This window comes from Dipodomys merriami, unplaced genomic scaffold (genome assembly GCF_024711535.1).
Source record: "Dipodomys merriami isolate MVZ:Mamm:240054 unplaced genomic scaffold, mDipMer1.0.p SCAF_8, whole genome shotgun sequence".
Classification (NCBI taxonomy): Eukaryota; Metazoa; Chordata; class Mammalia; order Rodentia; family Heteromyidae; genus Dipodomys; species Dipodomys merriami.
The window spans coordinates 14,440,617-14,457,361 of record NW_027206401.1 but is presented as its reverse complement, the minus strand read 5'-3'; the positions used below and the strand labels follow the sequence as shown (position 1 = coordinate 14,457,361).

Genomic DNA, 16,745 nt, shown 5'->3' with positions numbered 1-16,745 from the left:
GCTCCCTCTTCCTAGCAATGAATGCTACTTGTGGCTTCTGGGATGCCTGCAGCTAGAGGAAAAGATAGAAGAGATAGGAGAACTAAGAAGGACAATATTCTTGGGAAGGGAAAGAGAGAACTACAGGATTAGGAAGCAAGTGGAAGGGGGACAGGGTAGTGGTGACCACCAAAACTCAGAAGCAAAAGGGATTCATGAGGAAGATTCTCCTTGCTAGAGAGTGAGTACTACCATTCTCTAAATTATTCCGTGTGTGTGTGTGTGTGTGTGTGTGTGTGTGTGTGTGTGTGTGTGTGTGTGTGTGTGTGTGTGTGTGTGTGTGTGTGTGTGTGTGTGTGTGTGTGTGTGTGTGTGTGTGTGTGTGTGTGTGTGTGTGTGTGTGTGTGTGTGTGTGTGTGTGTTACTAGGGTTCAAATGAGGTCATACATGGGCTAGGCGGCGTTCTACCACTTAAACCTCTCCAAATGAAATGAATCCTTTAGGCCATAATCATCATTATACTATTCTGATTTGACCTTTGTAAATCTGATAAGAAAAAATTCAGAAATTTATTTTTTTAAAGCTAGAAAAAAATTGGCTAGTAAAGATTTTTCATTAAATTAATATTCTTGGATAGAAGGTCCAATTGTGGATCATGTTTATATTTTCAATTAAGAGATTTCTTTAGGATTTTGACTGAAGCAAGGGAAAAATAAAGTAAATAAACTCTGAAATATTACTCTGAACTCTCAGTCTATAATACTTCTTTTAGCAGTCTTTATTAATGTCAGCAATTAGCTATTTTTTTTCCTTCAGTTTTATTGGAAACATCTTTTTCCCCCTGAAATACAAGTTTGAATGAAAGCTTTCTTTGAGTAAATGTCTAATTTACCCAGAATCTAAAGAGCTGACAGGGAAATTCCTTTCACCTAGTGGAAGTGGCTAGCTCCAGCCACCCAGTACAAAGCACTGCTGGGCTCCTCCCACAAAGCCAATAGCAAAGCTGAAGTTGAAGTGTCAACATATTTCTAGACCCTGGTGGTGGTCTCTCCAGATTCATGGTGCCAATTCTGTTCTGATTCTACTATGTGCCTTTTGCAGTGCACTCATGGTGGATCCATGTTACCTTCACTGGGATGTCCTCCTCTTGGCTTGCTCTCTCTGAGGTGAAGACGTAGGAGACCTCTTTGTGTGATGTGGTCTGGCGGCAGATGGCACACTTGATGGAGCTTTTGTGAGACCCCACGCTGTACTGCTCAATAATGATAGAGGTGCATTCATTACAGAAGCAGTGTCCACAGCTCAGCACTGCCCACTAAAAAAGAAAACGGAGAGAGAGCTTCATTAAGTGCCTTCAAGACTAGCACAGTAACCAGGGGGAAATGACTATCTCACTACATCAGTAAACCTGTGCGCTGCATTATATTTCTACAATTATGTTACTTTTCAAAAGTTACTTGAACACAAACTTGTCCTTGTAAATATGTTCAAAATTATTCGTCTCTAATGAAAAAGATAAGAGTCATTCTGCACATTCTTTCCCACCAATTACACAAGAACCTGAGCCCCAGCCCCAGCCCCTTCTGCTTTTTGGTTATTGTTCAGAAAGGGTCTTGTGTTTTTGTTGGATAAAGGTCTGGACCAGGATCCTACTTATGCTTTTCTGTGCAGACTAGATTATAGACATACAATATCATGCCCAGTTTATTGGTTGTGATAAAGTATCAGGCTGGCTGAGAACTATGATCCTCCTGATCTATGCCAAATAGCTAGGATGACAGGCATTTGGACTCCAGTTCTCCCTTTAAGATAGAAGGTAATACTTGTTTTTCATGCAAGTTATGAGCAAAGTAAGGCAGGGAGAGAGGTCAGTAGAAAGAAAGAAAGGAACCAGAGCGAGAGCAAGAGCGAGAGCGAGAGCGAGAGAGGGAGAGAGAGAGAGAGAAACAGAGAAACAGAGAAACAGAGAAACAGAGAAACAGAGAAACAGAGAGAGAGAGACTCACTTGCTTTCCCAGCTGTCGAGCACATATTGGGCATGGTTCTGGATTAATACCTCCTGACGTTTTGTCTTGAGACTAGGCAAAAAATAGAATACAAAAACATATTAATAAAAATAACTGTTGGTAGTTGCTATTTAAATAATCTAATGAATGATATGACATATACTTTATATGTACCTAATACTATTAACTCCAAAGGAATTTATTCAAGATATGAAAAAAACCTAGAAAAGCATAAACTGATTTTAGTAAATGTCTTTTGCATAGCGATAAAAAGAGATACTCTGCTGTAGTTAGGTGTCTGTTTAATTAGGTCATGTTTTTTAATGTGTGATAATTTGGCTATTTTTCTGAAGTATGAAAGAATCCTATAAAACTTCACCTCTGCTCATCTCCTTCATGCTGCTATCACAAATTTAGTTCTGTATATGTTGTATATGCCATTCAACAGTACTGTTGCTTTAAACAATTAATATTCCTTTTTATTTATCTATATAATTAATCTTCCTTTAATTCCTTTTATTCTGTCTTTTAGTTCCATCCTTCAATCTGGGATAAATTTTCTTTAGTCCAAAGAATTTCCTTTAATGTTTGTTGTAGTATGAATTCTTTGTAAGGATGAATTCTTTGAGTTTTTATCTGGAAATATTTTATTTTACTTGAAAATATATATATATTTTTTGAGTCCAGTGGTGGGGCCTGAACTCTGGGGCTGGGCACTGTCCCTCAGCTCTTTAGCTCAAGGCTAGCGCTCTACCACTTGAGCCACAGCGCCACTTCTGGCTTTTTTTCTTTTTGCTTATGTGGTGCTGAGGAAATCGAACCCAGGGCCTTATGCAAGGCAAGCGCTCTACCACTGAGCCACCTTCCCAGCCCTTTACTTGAAAATATTTTTATGTAGGTGTTTTTTTCTTTTTCTTTAACTAGTTCTAATACGGTGATCTGTCAACTGATGAAATACAAATTCCTTACTAAAATGGAATAATCTTCACCAATAATTGATTAATTTGCTAATGTTTGAGACAACATATTAATCACAATTCCGAAAATGAAGTTCTTTACAGTGTATAATTTCAAGCTTTATTGTCAAATCTTCTGATTCTCATTTATTAGCTTTACAAACATTTTAATTTCTAATAGCAAATTTAAAGATATATTCTGTATAAATAAGGGTATATGTATATGGTATATGATGCAATTTTCATTTGAAGGTGTATTATAATACATTTTTCTCAGTGCTTTGAAGTAGTCTATTAACATAGTTACTTTACTGTGTAATGTGTCTTCAAAAATCACCTGTGTAAGTTATAAGTTCTGCAGATTATTATCTTTTGTGATCTTTGTAGCTACTGTAGACATGGCTAGTGACTTGGCTTATTTAACTAACACAACCAAAATATGTGTACTATTAAACTATGAATTGCAGGGTTGATATTTTCAATGGAAGAAGTTATTAGTTTATGATAATAGTATGAAAAACAGTACCTTCTCCAAATTAGTTAGATAAAGAAGCTGTCCAAGTTTTTTCTGAAGCTGTGATGTAGCAACAGCTTTATCATTTAATAGTTTTATACGATTTTGCTCTACCTAAAAGCAAACAGCAAAAAGACATTTTTTTAAATTCTCTCTTAGACAGATGGTCAAGTATATTACACATACACAATGTCTTGTTTTAAGAAAACCACTTATACATTAAATTCAAGCTCGTAAATTGCTATTAGATAATATACTTTTGTAGGATTTCTTTTTGCTTTATAGAAGATAAAATTCAATGTAGATTTTTTTTTGTTTTGAAGAAAATACCCCTACATAACTGAAATCAGATAAAAATCAACCCAAATTCTATTTATGTGCCATTTTACAGTAATATATTCATGATATATAGAAAAACTAAATGATAGGGTCCTTTGGTCGGTGATTTTAGGAAGCTCAAAGAACAATGTCTTTACCCTCTTTCCCTTCTAATTAGAACATGCAAAAGAAATTCTATTAGAAGATTTCCAGGGCACCTTGCTGAGGATTAACCATGAAATTTATTTATTTAATTTTATTTTTCTATCAGTCGTGGGTCTTGAACTCTGGGCTTGGGCACTATCCCTCACTCTTCAGCTCAAGCGAGTGCTCTACTGCTTGAGCTAGAGCGCCACTTCTGGTTTTCTAATGGCTTATTGGAGATAAGTCTCCCAGCTGGCTTGAACCATGATCCTCAGATCTCAGCCTCCTGAGTAGTAGGATTACAGGCGTGAGCCACCGGTGCCTGGCATGAAATTTATTTTTAAAACAAAAAACTTACTGAACATTCCTATCTAAGTGAAAGGGCATCAAATGATACCTTAATTTTTTTCTAAATTATAGTCTCCAAGCTCTGTAGAAAGAAATAAATTTTGTGGTAGAACACAAAATTAAAATTGGGTAGGAATACTTATAATTCTAGTTACTTGGTAGTTTAAGATCAGCAAGATCATGATTCAGGCCAGCCTGGGCAGAAAGGCCTGTGAGATTCTACCTCAACAGAAGAGGGTGGGTATCGTGGTTCATGTACATTCCAGCTACTGAGGGAAGTTAAAAAAAAGAGAGAGAGAGAATTGTAGCCCAGACACATACCCAGGCAGGTATGTCACAGTGGTGAGCTGACCAAGGCAAAGTCTCGATATATATATATATATATATATAATATATATATATATTATATATATATATGTGTGTGTGTGTTACATATATATATATAATATATGCACACACACATAGCTATGTCTCTATCTTATCTATGTATATACACACACAGTATATATCAATAATCTCTGTACACAGATGTACTCAAAAACAGATGAATGTACAACTGTGAAACAAAATACACCAAAACAGCTGAAAGCAAGCATACATTAAATATGAAATTGTTTATTTTTGACCATTTTAACAAACAAAAATAATGGCTCAGCCCATGAACAGAGATTTACAGAGCTCTAGCTCTGTATCTTCTGTAGATGGAGATTTACCTCATAGGGTTCAATGATGTGATGAACAGGTGGATTTGGCTTTGGCTCCTTGGGATGCCGCACTCTCAGTCGTTCTGTAGCCATTGCAAGTTCATCAACAGCAGATACCCGGTTCCTTAGTGTCATCCAATATTCATGAAGCAACTGAGGGAACAGAAAAAGACAGTGGTGGAGCACAAGATTAAAACCGTTCAAACGAGTAAGATTATAATGAGCAATAGCCCCAATAAGCTCTTCATTAAATGTCTAACAAATAAGCAATTCTTCAGAGCATATTTAGGCTAAGGAAGAGTGTGAATCATCTCCATCGGATACATCCTCTTCAGATTCTCAGAAGAGAATATCCAAAGATTTCCTAGTGAGGCCATAAATTAACTGTGTTCTGTTTAGAAAATATTTTTAGCATTTCACATATTAAAAATATAGTATTAAAAACAAAATATGATAATTAAGATGCTGAAACATGCAATGGAGTGCCTACCACGTAGTTTAAAAAAGAGATCAGTAGGAATTCCCTGGAAAGCTTTAATTACATCATTTACTGTCCTTCTATATTCTTCTTGCAATGCCAAAAATGGAGTAAATCACAACCCTTTATTTATTCTTCCAGACTTTTCACGGGAGAATAAAGATAAATATCTTTAATAATTTGGTCGTATAAAGTTTCAAACTTAAATTTTTTTTTTTTTTTTTTGGGTCGGCGTGGAGCTTGAACTCTGGGCCTGGGCGCTGTCCCTCAGCTCTTCAGCTTAAGGCAAGTGCTCTACCACTTGAGCTACAGCGCCACTTCCGGTTTTCTGGTGGTTTTATTGGAGATAAGAGTCTCAGGGTCTCTCCTGCCTGGGCTGGCTTTGAACCGCGATCCTCAGATCTCAGCCTCCTGAGTAGCTAGGATTACAGGCGTGAGCCACCAGCGCCCGGCTTGGAACTTAAATTTTTTGATATGCTTGCTTCATATACATCACATTTTGAGATAGATCCTGGCTGGAGTGTCAACTGATATTTCAGATAATATCTTGTTTGGAAAAACATTGTTAACCTGCTTTGAACAGCAAAAATTTCAGATTAAAAAAAGAATACATGGAAATATAACATAAAACAAAACACTTTCCCTTTCTCTAAACTATCTTACCTGAAAAGTCAGATAAGAAATTCAAGATAAAGAAGAATTCAAAATTAATAAATTCAGAAATACCATATCAAATGAAGAGTAATACTACAACTAGATCATTAAGTGTAAAAATAAAAGGCTAACTTGTCCTCGATGTATAGAAATGGTTTTCAGCCTTGCTGCTTGAGATGTCTGCATTAGGACTGGCCACAAACTCACTCTGTAGTCCAAGTTGGCAACAAAACCCCAGTCTTTTTGCCTCAGCTTCGGTGTACTGGGTTTACAGGTATGAAATACCATACCAGTCATTTGTTCTCTAATCTTCAAGTTTGATGTTGCTATTTGGTTATTTATGAGAATATAAAAAGAACACAAACAAAACCACAACTCCAGTCTAATTTCATAAAATACCAGGGTAAGATCAAGCAAGAACTGAATGAAGCATACAGCTAACCAACAGCTTTCATATTAAGTACCAGTTTAATGATTATCTTTTACTAAATAAATAGAATTTGTTAAATACTATTATATTTACTAGTAGTCTTTGCTACAAGAAATACAGTTAAGGGAAAAAGAAATTATAACCCTATCAAATCTCTAAAGAAGATTTAGAAAAACAGGAGAAAAAAAAAGGAAGTAGCAATTAAAATTAATATAAAGGAGAACTTTTAATATTGGGAGGTTTAAAATAGTCTACCTTATATTCCTTCTTCCATGCTTCAAACAGATCCATTGCAGCGCTTCCTTCATCAATGAATTCAACATCAAACCTGTGGGATCTTGCAAATGACAGTATTGCTTTCATGGAACGCTCTGTCTCACTAACAGCCCACAGGCCCCGTGTGGTAGTAGGGGCTCGATCATCTACTAGTCCTTCTTCATCTTCTATCATTTCCTCGAATATGGCAGTCTGACCTTTGACCCTGAAAACATACCAGAACAAAACAGGTACTAGTGTCATTGGGTAGCAAGCACAGGGAGTGAGTGATCTGTCTGAACAAATACAAAAGCAAGGTCATTACAACTTTCAATGTCATGACTATATGATCATGGATGTGGTACTTTGGAAAGGTAACAGCAAATATAAAAATGGACAAATAAATTTGTCCAATGTTTCTTGAGAGTAACCTGAGATAATAAAATGCCTATAAATTCCAGACTATAAGTCTCAACCTGAGAATTAAAACATAACTGCCACTATCACTAACCATGATAAAGAAGAAAAGCAAAAGATCAACAGTCTAATTTAAAAGCTGTACATTTCATACACTGTCAATCCCTCCTCCTTTTGGAACTTAGGCTAATCTTCATTTCCATGTCTGTTCATCAAGGAAAGTTCTGCTAAGGTTGTGGTTATGTGTACACACTAACTACATTAATCTCAATAAAAGGATGAACAAAGGTTCAAGAAAGAGTATTAATAACAAGGAATAAGGGCTAGCACTTTTTATAGGATATTATTATTTTTTTTGGGGGGGAGGGTCCGGTAGTGGGGCCTGAACTCTGGGTCTGGGCGCTGTCCCTCAGCTCTTCAGCTCAAGGCTAGTGCTCTACCACTTGAGCCACAGCACCACTTCCGGTTTTTTTCTTTTTGCTTATGTGGTGCTGAGGAATCGAACCCAGGGCCTCAGGCATGCAAGGCAAGCGCTCTATCCCAGCCTCTTTTATAGGATATTATATTTTAAGTTCTTTGTAAACAGCTATGTATATTTATTTATTTAATATTGGTTAAAATCTCAATGAAGGAAGAATTGTTAGACAGGTAATTTAATTTACTCACATCAGTGGGCAGGGATTTGAGCTAAAATCCATCAGACTCCTGGATTTGGAACCTTATCGTTCTCAAATGACTCTCAAAGAATACTTAAGAGGTAACTTCTGCATGAGAAACCTAACTGTATTAAAAGATCAAATGCCAAAGGTTTGTTGAATTGAATAAAAGAAAAAATTAAAAGAATTGCTACAGTGGGCAATATAGTCTTAAGATCAAACATGAAGTCTTATAAAATTTTCCTGGTGGGAAATAATCAAATAGGGAACTTACGTGTTAGCAAATAGCTTTGATTCATACTCTGTGAACAATTCATCTGCTTTGCAAAAGACACAGCTGAAAAAGAGATGTCACAAAAATATTCATAAATATAAAGCAATCTTATGATTTCTAAAAAAGGCTTTGTGTTTTGTCCTTCATTTTTTTTCTTTATAATAGATATGCCATTTTAGAAAAAAAGAATTACATGGTTTCCAAACAGAAGGTCCTTGAATTGTGTTGTTTTTACTAATATATCTCCTTCTACTCTAGTACTGAAAATAAAAAATGCTTTTATCTTATGAGCTGTTATTCCTTTTCTCAGGTAAGTGTTAGCTCAACGGGATGATGTTACTTCACTGCTTGGTTTCTTCATTTACCTACCAGTTGAGAGGAAGTCTGGCTGGTCGCAGGTGGCAGACTGTTGCAGACTCAATAACATCACGAGATGGAGGTTTCTCTAGGTTTTTTACAGCTTCCCTGACAAGCTTCTGGAATTTATTTAGCTCTTCCATTTGTGTTGCAAGTAGGAACTGAAGACCTCTGCAGTCTCGGAACCTGATTCCCATCACCAGCACCACACACAAGAGGAGAATTATAAGGTCAATTCCTCAAATTCAGAAAATGATTGCCAACCAAAAAATGAAACTATGTGCTACATTCACCCAAAGTTCACATTTGGGTGAGCTTTCCTTCAGAGTGGATCCAATGACTACTAGTAGTAAAGGTATAGAAAAACTCAGCTGATTATTAGATACCAAAAATGCATGATAGTTCTATGTTCAGGAACTAAAAGAGTTAGAAAACAGAATATCTCTCTGTTTAAATTATTGTTAAAGAATCTTTCTTTATAAGGCTGAATGACCACAGATTGTTCCTCTGACATTCTTGCTGTATATGGAGAGATAACTACAGGACTGAACATAAAAACAGAACACTGAGAGGAGAAATGGTCAAGTCATATTTCTTATTATAAAGAATATGAATAATAAATTTCAATTGAGAATTTATTATATGCCAAGTACTTTGCCAAGAGTTTCAATTGCTATCGTACTTAAGAAATAAAGTATAACAAATTAAGATACACAGATCAGAAAGTATGAGTTATGAGGCAGAGTTAGGAGTTGTGCTCAAATTTGGTTTGAGGAAAAAGTTACAGATATGTATTAATGGCTTATCAAGGAAACTATGAAAAATGAAAAACTAGAAATTATAAAGATGATTTGTTATATACTGAAATTGAATACCCTGATGCCTAAAACTATAGTATCTTCTGATTGTAAATGGGACCTTCTAGTACCAAATGACCTGAACATGGGCATGATTACTCATCTAGGTTTTTATATTTTGAACTGTTTTCTTACTTTTCTGACATAGAAAGCTTGTCAGTTTGCTGTTTGTAGTTGCTGGTTATTTCATTACGCACTCGTTGTACAAGTTCTTCATCCAGGGAAAATTCTGTTGCTCTGTGGATTACATTCAGCCACCAGGGAGAATTAGAACGAATCTATAAGAAAAGTAGTTTTTTTAGTGATTATTTTGTTTCAGTATTCACTATGATCCCATAACTAGGAGAAGTGATGTAAAAAATACAAAATAACCAATAAATGCTATTCTCCAAAGAATTATAAAACAGGGTAGATAGTACACATAATCTACATAAACTGATGAAATATTCATTTACATACATAATTAAAGATAGTAATTTTTTTTGCAATACTGCATGAATGAGAATTTATGTAATGGCAGAGGAAAGCTGTATTAAAAACATAGGTCACAAAAATGATGATTAGCTACTCACTCTGATTGTGGTAAGGTCACAGGTTTTTTTCACAAGGAAAAAGAAAACCCAAGACAATGGAATTAGATTCCATTAAATGAATAAATAAAATTCTGTGCCTAATATTTAAATTAATAAATGTGGGAGACAAAAATGTGGAAAATTGATAAACATTTAAAAGTAAAATCATACTGTGTAGTCTTTTCTTTGGATTTTTCTACTGACGTTATAACACAGAAACTTAAGAAAGGAGTATGAATGGCACACAGTCCACTAATGTTCTAACATCTTAAAAGATTTTGGAACAATATATGTTTAAGACAACAAGTTATAGAAGTCTTTACATTCTCCAGAAAGCAACCAGTTATATAACCAAGGGAAGAACACACCCACCATAGCATAAAAGAAATGAAACAGAACCACAACATAGTGATCAATCTATGAATCTGATCCTTCACCAATAAGCATTACTTATTATAAATAATCATGTGCTAAGTGAGAGGCAGTGGACTAGGTAAGTACGAATCACAGTGGCTGTGTCTTTTGAGAAGTATCTTGAGAAGTACCTTTCTTTGGAGCTCCCGGATGGTCTGCTGCACAGGCTGTAAGGCTTGCTGGGCTTCGGCAACTTCTGTATTGCACTTGGTCATGTAGTGCTCTCGAAGCTGTTTGGCCTGTGTTGAGATAGAAAATAAAGATCAACTTCTGCTCCAGGTCTAGATGGGTGAAGAACAATGTGATCACTGCAGATATTTAAAGTTATTTGAATTAAATACTTTCAATAACATAAGTGAGCCTTGAAGGCTTCATACTAAATAAAACAAACCAAGCACAGAAAGACAAATATTGTATGATCTCACTAATATGTGGAATCTAAAAAAGTCACAGAAATAGAACAGAATGGTTGTCAGGAGCTGGAGAGTCTGAAGATATGAGTCAACAGATACAATTTTATCATCATATGGTTACTAACAATTTATTGCTGAGAATATATTTTAGGTATTCATACTAAAAAATCAACTATGTGAGGTAATAGGGATACATTATTTAGTCTGATTTAGCCATTCCATGTTTATCTTTATCAAAATATGTTGTAACCAGTTGTATGTGGACACACCTGGCAGGCAGGAAGTATCCTGAGGTCAAGATCACCCTGGGCTACATAATAACAATTTCAAGGTCAACTGGTACTACACAGTGAGACTAACTCAAAAAACAAAGCATGTTGTATACCATAAACATATGCGTTTTACCAATTAAAATAAATAGTTGATTTAAAAATAGTGCAGTCAAAAGTTGGGCATACTTATGCATTCATAGTTTAACTTGCTGATTCAAATAAGGCTCTACTTCCAGTTAATATATTTCAACCATATCTACTCTTTTATTTGTAGCTTTGCTCTCCTATAATCTTCAAAAAAGGCAGAAATCTCTGGAAAAGAACTATAATTAATAATGTACAGTGAAATAATTCATCATAACACTCAATACAAAACACTTATTATAGAGAAAAGGTTTTAAAAGAAATACTTGAGAAAATTTGAGTTTATTTACTAGCTTAAATAATAAGTAGAATGTGGAGAAACTACAACTCTTTGCATATTTACTAAATTGTATCTCTTGTAGATTTGCCATGAGATCAACCAAGTCTTTTAATTTGTTATTATTGCCAGATGTGTAATAATTACCAGGTACTATGCCCATAAGCAGATGCTCTGACAAGGAAAATAATATGGAGTAGGCCATAATATGGAGTAGGCTAGTCTCTACATCCAAAATTACCATAGCAATGTTTGGGACACCAAAGCAACAGAAAAAAACATGGTTGCACTGATTTAAATGTTGCATGCCCTATAGTTGAATTATCAACTATGTAGGGTATAATGCTTGAAAAAAAGCAAACTTTTACAAACAGAATGAAAAGAGAATAATTACCTCTTCCTCAAGCCTGCCATCTCGTAAGGTAGGAGGTATCCCTGGGTGTTTGGCCATTAACAGTTCCATCAAGTTATGTGTAGCATGAAGTCTCTACCAATACACAAAAGGTAAAACCTATGATAGGTAGTGCAGTAGACTCTGAAGAAAATGTATGATTTGTATGGTGCAGGGAGCATTTAATTCCATCATTAAAATGATATCACCAAATGCTTTGCCTCTGTAAAGGTTACTTGGGGCATGTTGAGCCTGAACGTTGCAAAGGGAACGAGCTGGAACTGAAGACTTTAGAGAAAGAGGAAAAAAAAACCCTACATTTTATATGTTATATTTACCCTCCCCTCTCTGCTCCCACCTATTTTCTCCAAATACCCAAGTGATCATGTAAGTCCCGCCATTTTTATTCTGGATGGTAAAAAGTCTACTCAGCAAAGCACTGGTGGCTCACGCTATTCAGGAGGCTAAGGTCTGAAGACTGTGGTTCAAAGCCAGCCTGGGGAAGGAAAATCCATGAGACTATTATCTCAAAAAAAAACTACTCAGAAAAACAGGAAGTTGGTGTGGTGGCTTAAGTAGTAGAGTGCTAGCCTTGAGCAAAAGAAGCTCAGAGAAAATATCCAGGCCCTGAGTTCAAGCCCCAGGACTGGCAAAAAAAAAAGTCAACTCACCAAAACTTGCCAAGGTTAATAAAGTGGCCTCTATGTTCCATTAGGTTCAAAGAGCTTGTACATGATTTGGTGTTAAAACAGAAATTTCAAAAAGACCCAAAACCCTAAAGTTAAATTAAATCATTAGATAGGCTTTATTTTTGTTGGTTCCATTGCCAAGTAAAACTAATCTTTTCTTGTTTTTGGTAAAAACCATGTGAAGAATGTTATGTTCAGATGTAAAAGTGATAAAACTAGCTCTACTCTTTGAATCACAAGTAACTAGAGAGCTGTATTTCTGATGTATATTGTAAATTTACTTTGTTATGAGTTCTGGCCCAAACTGATCTGAGCAGATGGAAACAGTAATTCTTAAATTTTATTATACACACAAATCTTTTTTTTTTTGGTGCTTAGTAAAAAGAATAAAACCTGGCTACAAGGAGTGATCATGACTTAGGTCTATCTATCACCCTTTATTGTCTTAAACACTTAGAAACATTATTTTGTCGAAAAAAATTACGAAACTGAAACATGTTAGCCATTACTCACCTGAAGTGAATCAGTTTTGAGTTTCTCCTTGTGCTCCTCAGATGAGCGCAGTACTTCCCTGTATAGCTCTGCTGCTAAGGTGTGCTCACCTGGAGGATATAGGTGTTTGAAACACTTGAATCATGATCCTATTCCACACAGTCATTACTTATCTATAATCTAAAAGGCCCTATTATGTAACTTCATGATTATAACTATTTTTAGGGGATGGATGTTGAGTGTCCAAGCAATTTACTCCTGGCCTATGAACCTACCCCTTTAATTCACAGACTTTTTGAAGGGATTTAACCTAGTTGTTTCAGTTTATGAGCGTCTCAGTTTAAACTTAAAGAATCTGATTACACAGTTCTTTTTGTACCTTTACGAAATCTACCATTGTTTATTGTATCTATATTTTCCAACTAGAAAGACATATTTATAAAAAATATATTTAGGGGTCTAGGAAGGTGTCTCAGTGGTAGAGAGCTTGCCTTGCATGCCTGAGGCCCTGGTTCGATTCCTCAGCACCACATAAACAAAAAGAAAAAAGCCGGAAGTGGCCCTGTGGCTCAAGTGGTAAAGCGCTAGCCTTGACCTGAAGAGCTGAGGGACAGTGCCCAGGCCCAGAGTTCAGGCCCCACGACCAGACTCCCCCCCAAAAAAATAAATAAAAAAATATATTTAGGATCTTTAAAAACTTATATTGAAAAATAAACGTTCTGACAGGGATTCTCATAATAACTAGTTCTAGTCTGCTAGAATTCCATGCACAGAGACCAGGCAGCACAATGGGACTGCAGGGGCAAACATCTGGAAAGAGCAGGGGGTGCTTCTGCAATGTATATCGTCCACCATATGCTGCTGCTGCTGGGCTGACAGTATTGGGAAATAATCAGATTAGGAACCTTCCTGTCCCACACCTAAATCCACTGCAGGGAAAGGCAACAATACATCTGCAAAGAAGACAAAGGAAAGACCAAGAAAGGAAATTCACTCACTGCCAAAGCTGTTGAGTTATAATTACCTACAATAAAATGTGGAATGAAATTTTAAAATCAGGATGAAAAAGCTGAAATTCAGTTTTCTTACTATGACAATCTACAACTATTCTATCAATCAGATTTTAAAAATTGTCTGAGTTTTCCACCCACTGCAGATCACATAATAAGGTTTATAAATGTCTGTTTTGTAAAGCAGTCACAGCATAATAAAAATAATTTAAAAAACTTGATTAGAAATCAAATGATTCAGGGTACATTCTGTCACTTCCTAGCTATAATCTTGAGAAAGCAACTTGACTTGTTTCCTTCAGTAAAATGGGAATAACACCACAATCAAAGGACAATTATGAAAACAAAGTAGATATAAAACAAATGTGAATACATAAGATATAATCTATAAAAATGAACATTTCGAGCTGGGCATGGTCACATATGGCTGTAATCCTGGTATTCAGTCAGGCCAGGGATAGAGAGCAACATAGCAATGTCAAGGAATTTCAATGTTCAGCATTAGTTACAAAATGAGACCTCTCTCTCAAAAACAAAAAAATAAAAAGCCATCTCAGGCAAGTATAATATTATGTTTCCAGTAGTACATCTAGTTGTCATATATGTTCAGGGGCAAGGACATGTCCTTCTCAACTTGTGATATTCATGCAATCTATACACTGTAATGATAAAGTTAGCCTACTCAATTACTATTAAAAAAACTGGTATCAGAAACGGCACATTTTTTTTAACCTCGTTACGCTGCTGAAAGTTTAATTTTCTAAAATCTTTTTTTTTTGCCAGTAGTAGGGGATGAACTCAGAACTGGCATTTGAATTCATGTGCTCTTCCACTTCAGCCACATGACCTTTCTGTTCATGTTACTTTTTTAGACAGTCTCATTTCTTTTTTCTTTTTTTGTCTATCCCAGCCTTGGATGGAGGTCTACCTACTTATGTTTCCCATGTAGCTGGATTACAAGTCACCCTAGTAAGCTCAGCTTGTTTGTTGAGACTGGAACATAGGAGAAAGAGGTTTGCTTCTCTAACCTTTTGTCCTGGTTAGACTCAAGGGAAATTCTACACATCTCTGCTTCCAGTATTCCTGAGATTATAAGCATGAGCCACCATTCTTGGCTCCAAACAAAAATTCTTAGAATTGCCTTATTACTCTTTTTCTATATGTTGTAAGGTACAAATCATTACAGCTTGATGCCTACATAGCCACAGGATATCCTCAACAACTGAAATGATGACGGTAAGGATAAAAATTATTAGAGAAAGTACAAACCTGCAAATACTGTTGGCCAAATTGAGGCTTTTCTATGTAATGTCTGAAAGGGAAGATTTGCTCACAAAGTTGTAGGTGCTATATCTGCCTAATTTGTCAAAAATACATATGTCTCTTTTCTCCTACTTTAGTTATTAATAATAAAATCTGCATTGCAGCAAGGTGAAAGTTGTTACCATCTGAGATCACTTAATATAACAACATCTTCATCTATAATGTTTCTAAAAAGTATGTTTCCAAGTATCATGTTAAGAATAACATTTTTGCTGGGAACTGGTGCCTATATGTAATCCAGCTACTCAGGAGGTTGAGATTGGAAGATCATGGTTTAAAGCCAGCCTAGGCAGGAAAGTCCATAAGACTCTTATATCCAATTAACCAGTGGTAGAAAGTAAGCCTTGAGCAAAACTAGCTCAAGGACAGGGTCCAAACCCTGTGTTCAAGCCCTGTGACCAACAACAAAAAAATAGTATTCTTTGGGGAAGATAAAGCACATGCATTATTTACATTTTACTGAAGAAACTGTAATCCAGAAATCATGAATATATTCAAGTTCCAGAGTGACATCTTCAGCAGGTTAAGACGGCTCATCTTTTTTAGTTCTTGTCTAGTGCTGCTGGTATTCAGTTTTGAGATTGCTTCTAATTCCACCCCAATACAAAGGACTCTGAGCCACTTTCTAGTTTTAGCGGCTCTGGTGAAGAAGTAATAACTAATAGGCAAATCAAATGGCTGGGAACATTACCTTGTGATCTACTGAAAATGCAAATTCTGCATGTCAACATTTAACTGTTCTTCTTATGTACACATGGTGGTTGTTGTTCACTATGAAAGGACCAAGGTTGGCATCGTCAAAGTATGTCTTTATTCATATCTAATTTTACTCAATAACCCAAACACATTTCCCAAATTGGCAAAGAATGGGACAAAGCACATGTAACCAGGAAGATATTGTAGTGCTCTGCACTGAGCTCTCTACTTTAATAACAAGCAGCAGTGAGTGATCACATCTTTTTTGGAGTGCGCCAATTTTGACTATGATTAGCCTTCTTCAAAACCTCTATGAAGGTTCAGAGATATCAAAGTAATCACCTTCTACCTTTAATGATGTGGATGCCCGCTAAGCCATTGAGGGCACACACCAGTTGTCGATGTGCTTCTTCACATTCAGTTCCGCATTTCTTCTGCAAAGATGTCAGCAGTTCCTCCATTGTCATAGTGCTGAAAGAAAAGGGAAACTATTTAAGTCTAGAAAGAAAATCCATAAGGGCTGGGAAAGTGGCTCAGTGGTAGAGTGCTTGCCTCACATGCATGAGGCCCTGGGTTCGATTCCTCAGCACCACATAAAAAAAAAAGCTGGAAGTGGTGCTGTGGCTCAAGTGCACTAGCCTTGAGTTGAAGAGCTGAGACACAGAGTTGAAGTGCCCAGACCCAGAGTTCAAGCCCATGACTGAC

The 16,745-nt window shown here is 36.1% G+C and overlaps 1 protein-coding gene across 2 annotated transcripts in view; it reads right to left on the bottom strand.

Moving 5' to 3' along the window:
- Positions 1-16,745, bottom strand: part of Shprh (SNF2 histone linker PHD RING helicase) — a 55,109-nt gene that overhangs the window by 10,324 nt on the left and 28,040 nt on the right. For both annotated transcript variants that reach the window (XM_070010688.1, XM_070010689.1), the window contains exons 14-25: positions 16,390-16,511; positions 13,033-13,121; positions 11,834-11,926; positions 10,465-10,572; positions 9,483-9,625; positions 8,503-8,676; positions 8,134-8,196; positions 6,787-7,012; positions 4,979-5,122; positions 3,468-3,569; positions 1,986-2,057; positions 1,106-1,294 (exon numbers count right to left, since the gene is read on the bottom strand). In XM_070010688.1, the coding sequence (XP_069866789.1) occupies positions 1,106-1,294; positions 1,986-2,057; positions 3,468-3,569; positions 4,979-5,122; positions 6,787-7,012; positions 8,134-8,196; positions 8,503-8,676; positions 9,483-9,625; positions 10,465-10,572; positions 11,834-11,926; positions 13,033-13,121; positions 16,390-16,511 (1,525 nt within the window). The remainder of the gene's footprint in view (positions 1-1,105; positions 1,295-1,985; positions 2,058-3,467; positions 3,570-4,978; positions 5,123-6,786; positions 7,013-8,133; positions 8,197-8,502; positions 8,677-9,482; positions 9,626-10,464; positions 10,573-11,833; positions 11,927-13,032; positions 13,122-16,389; positions 16,512-16,745) is intronic.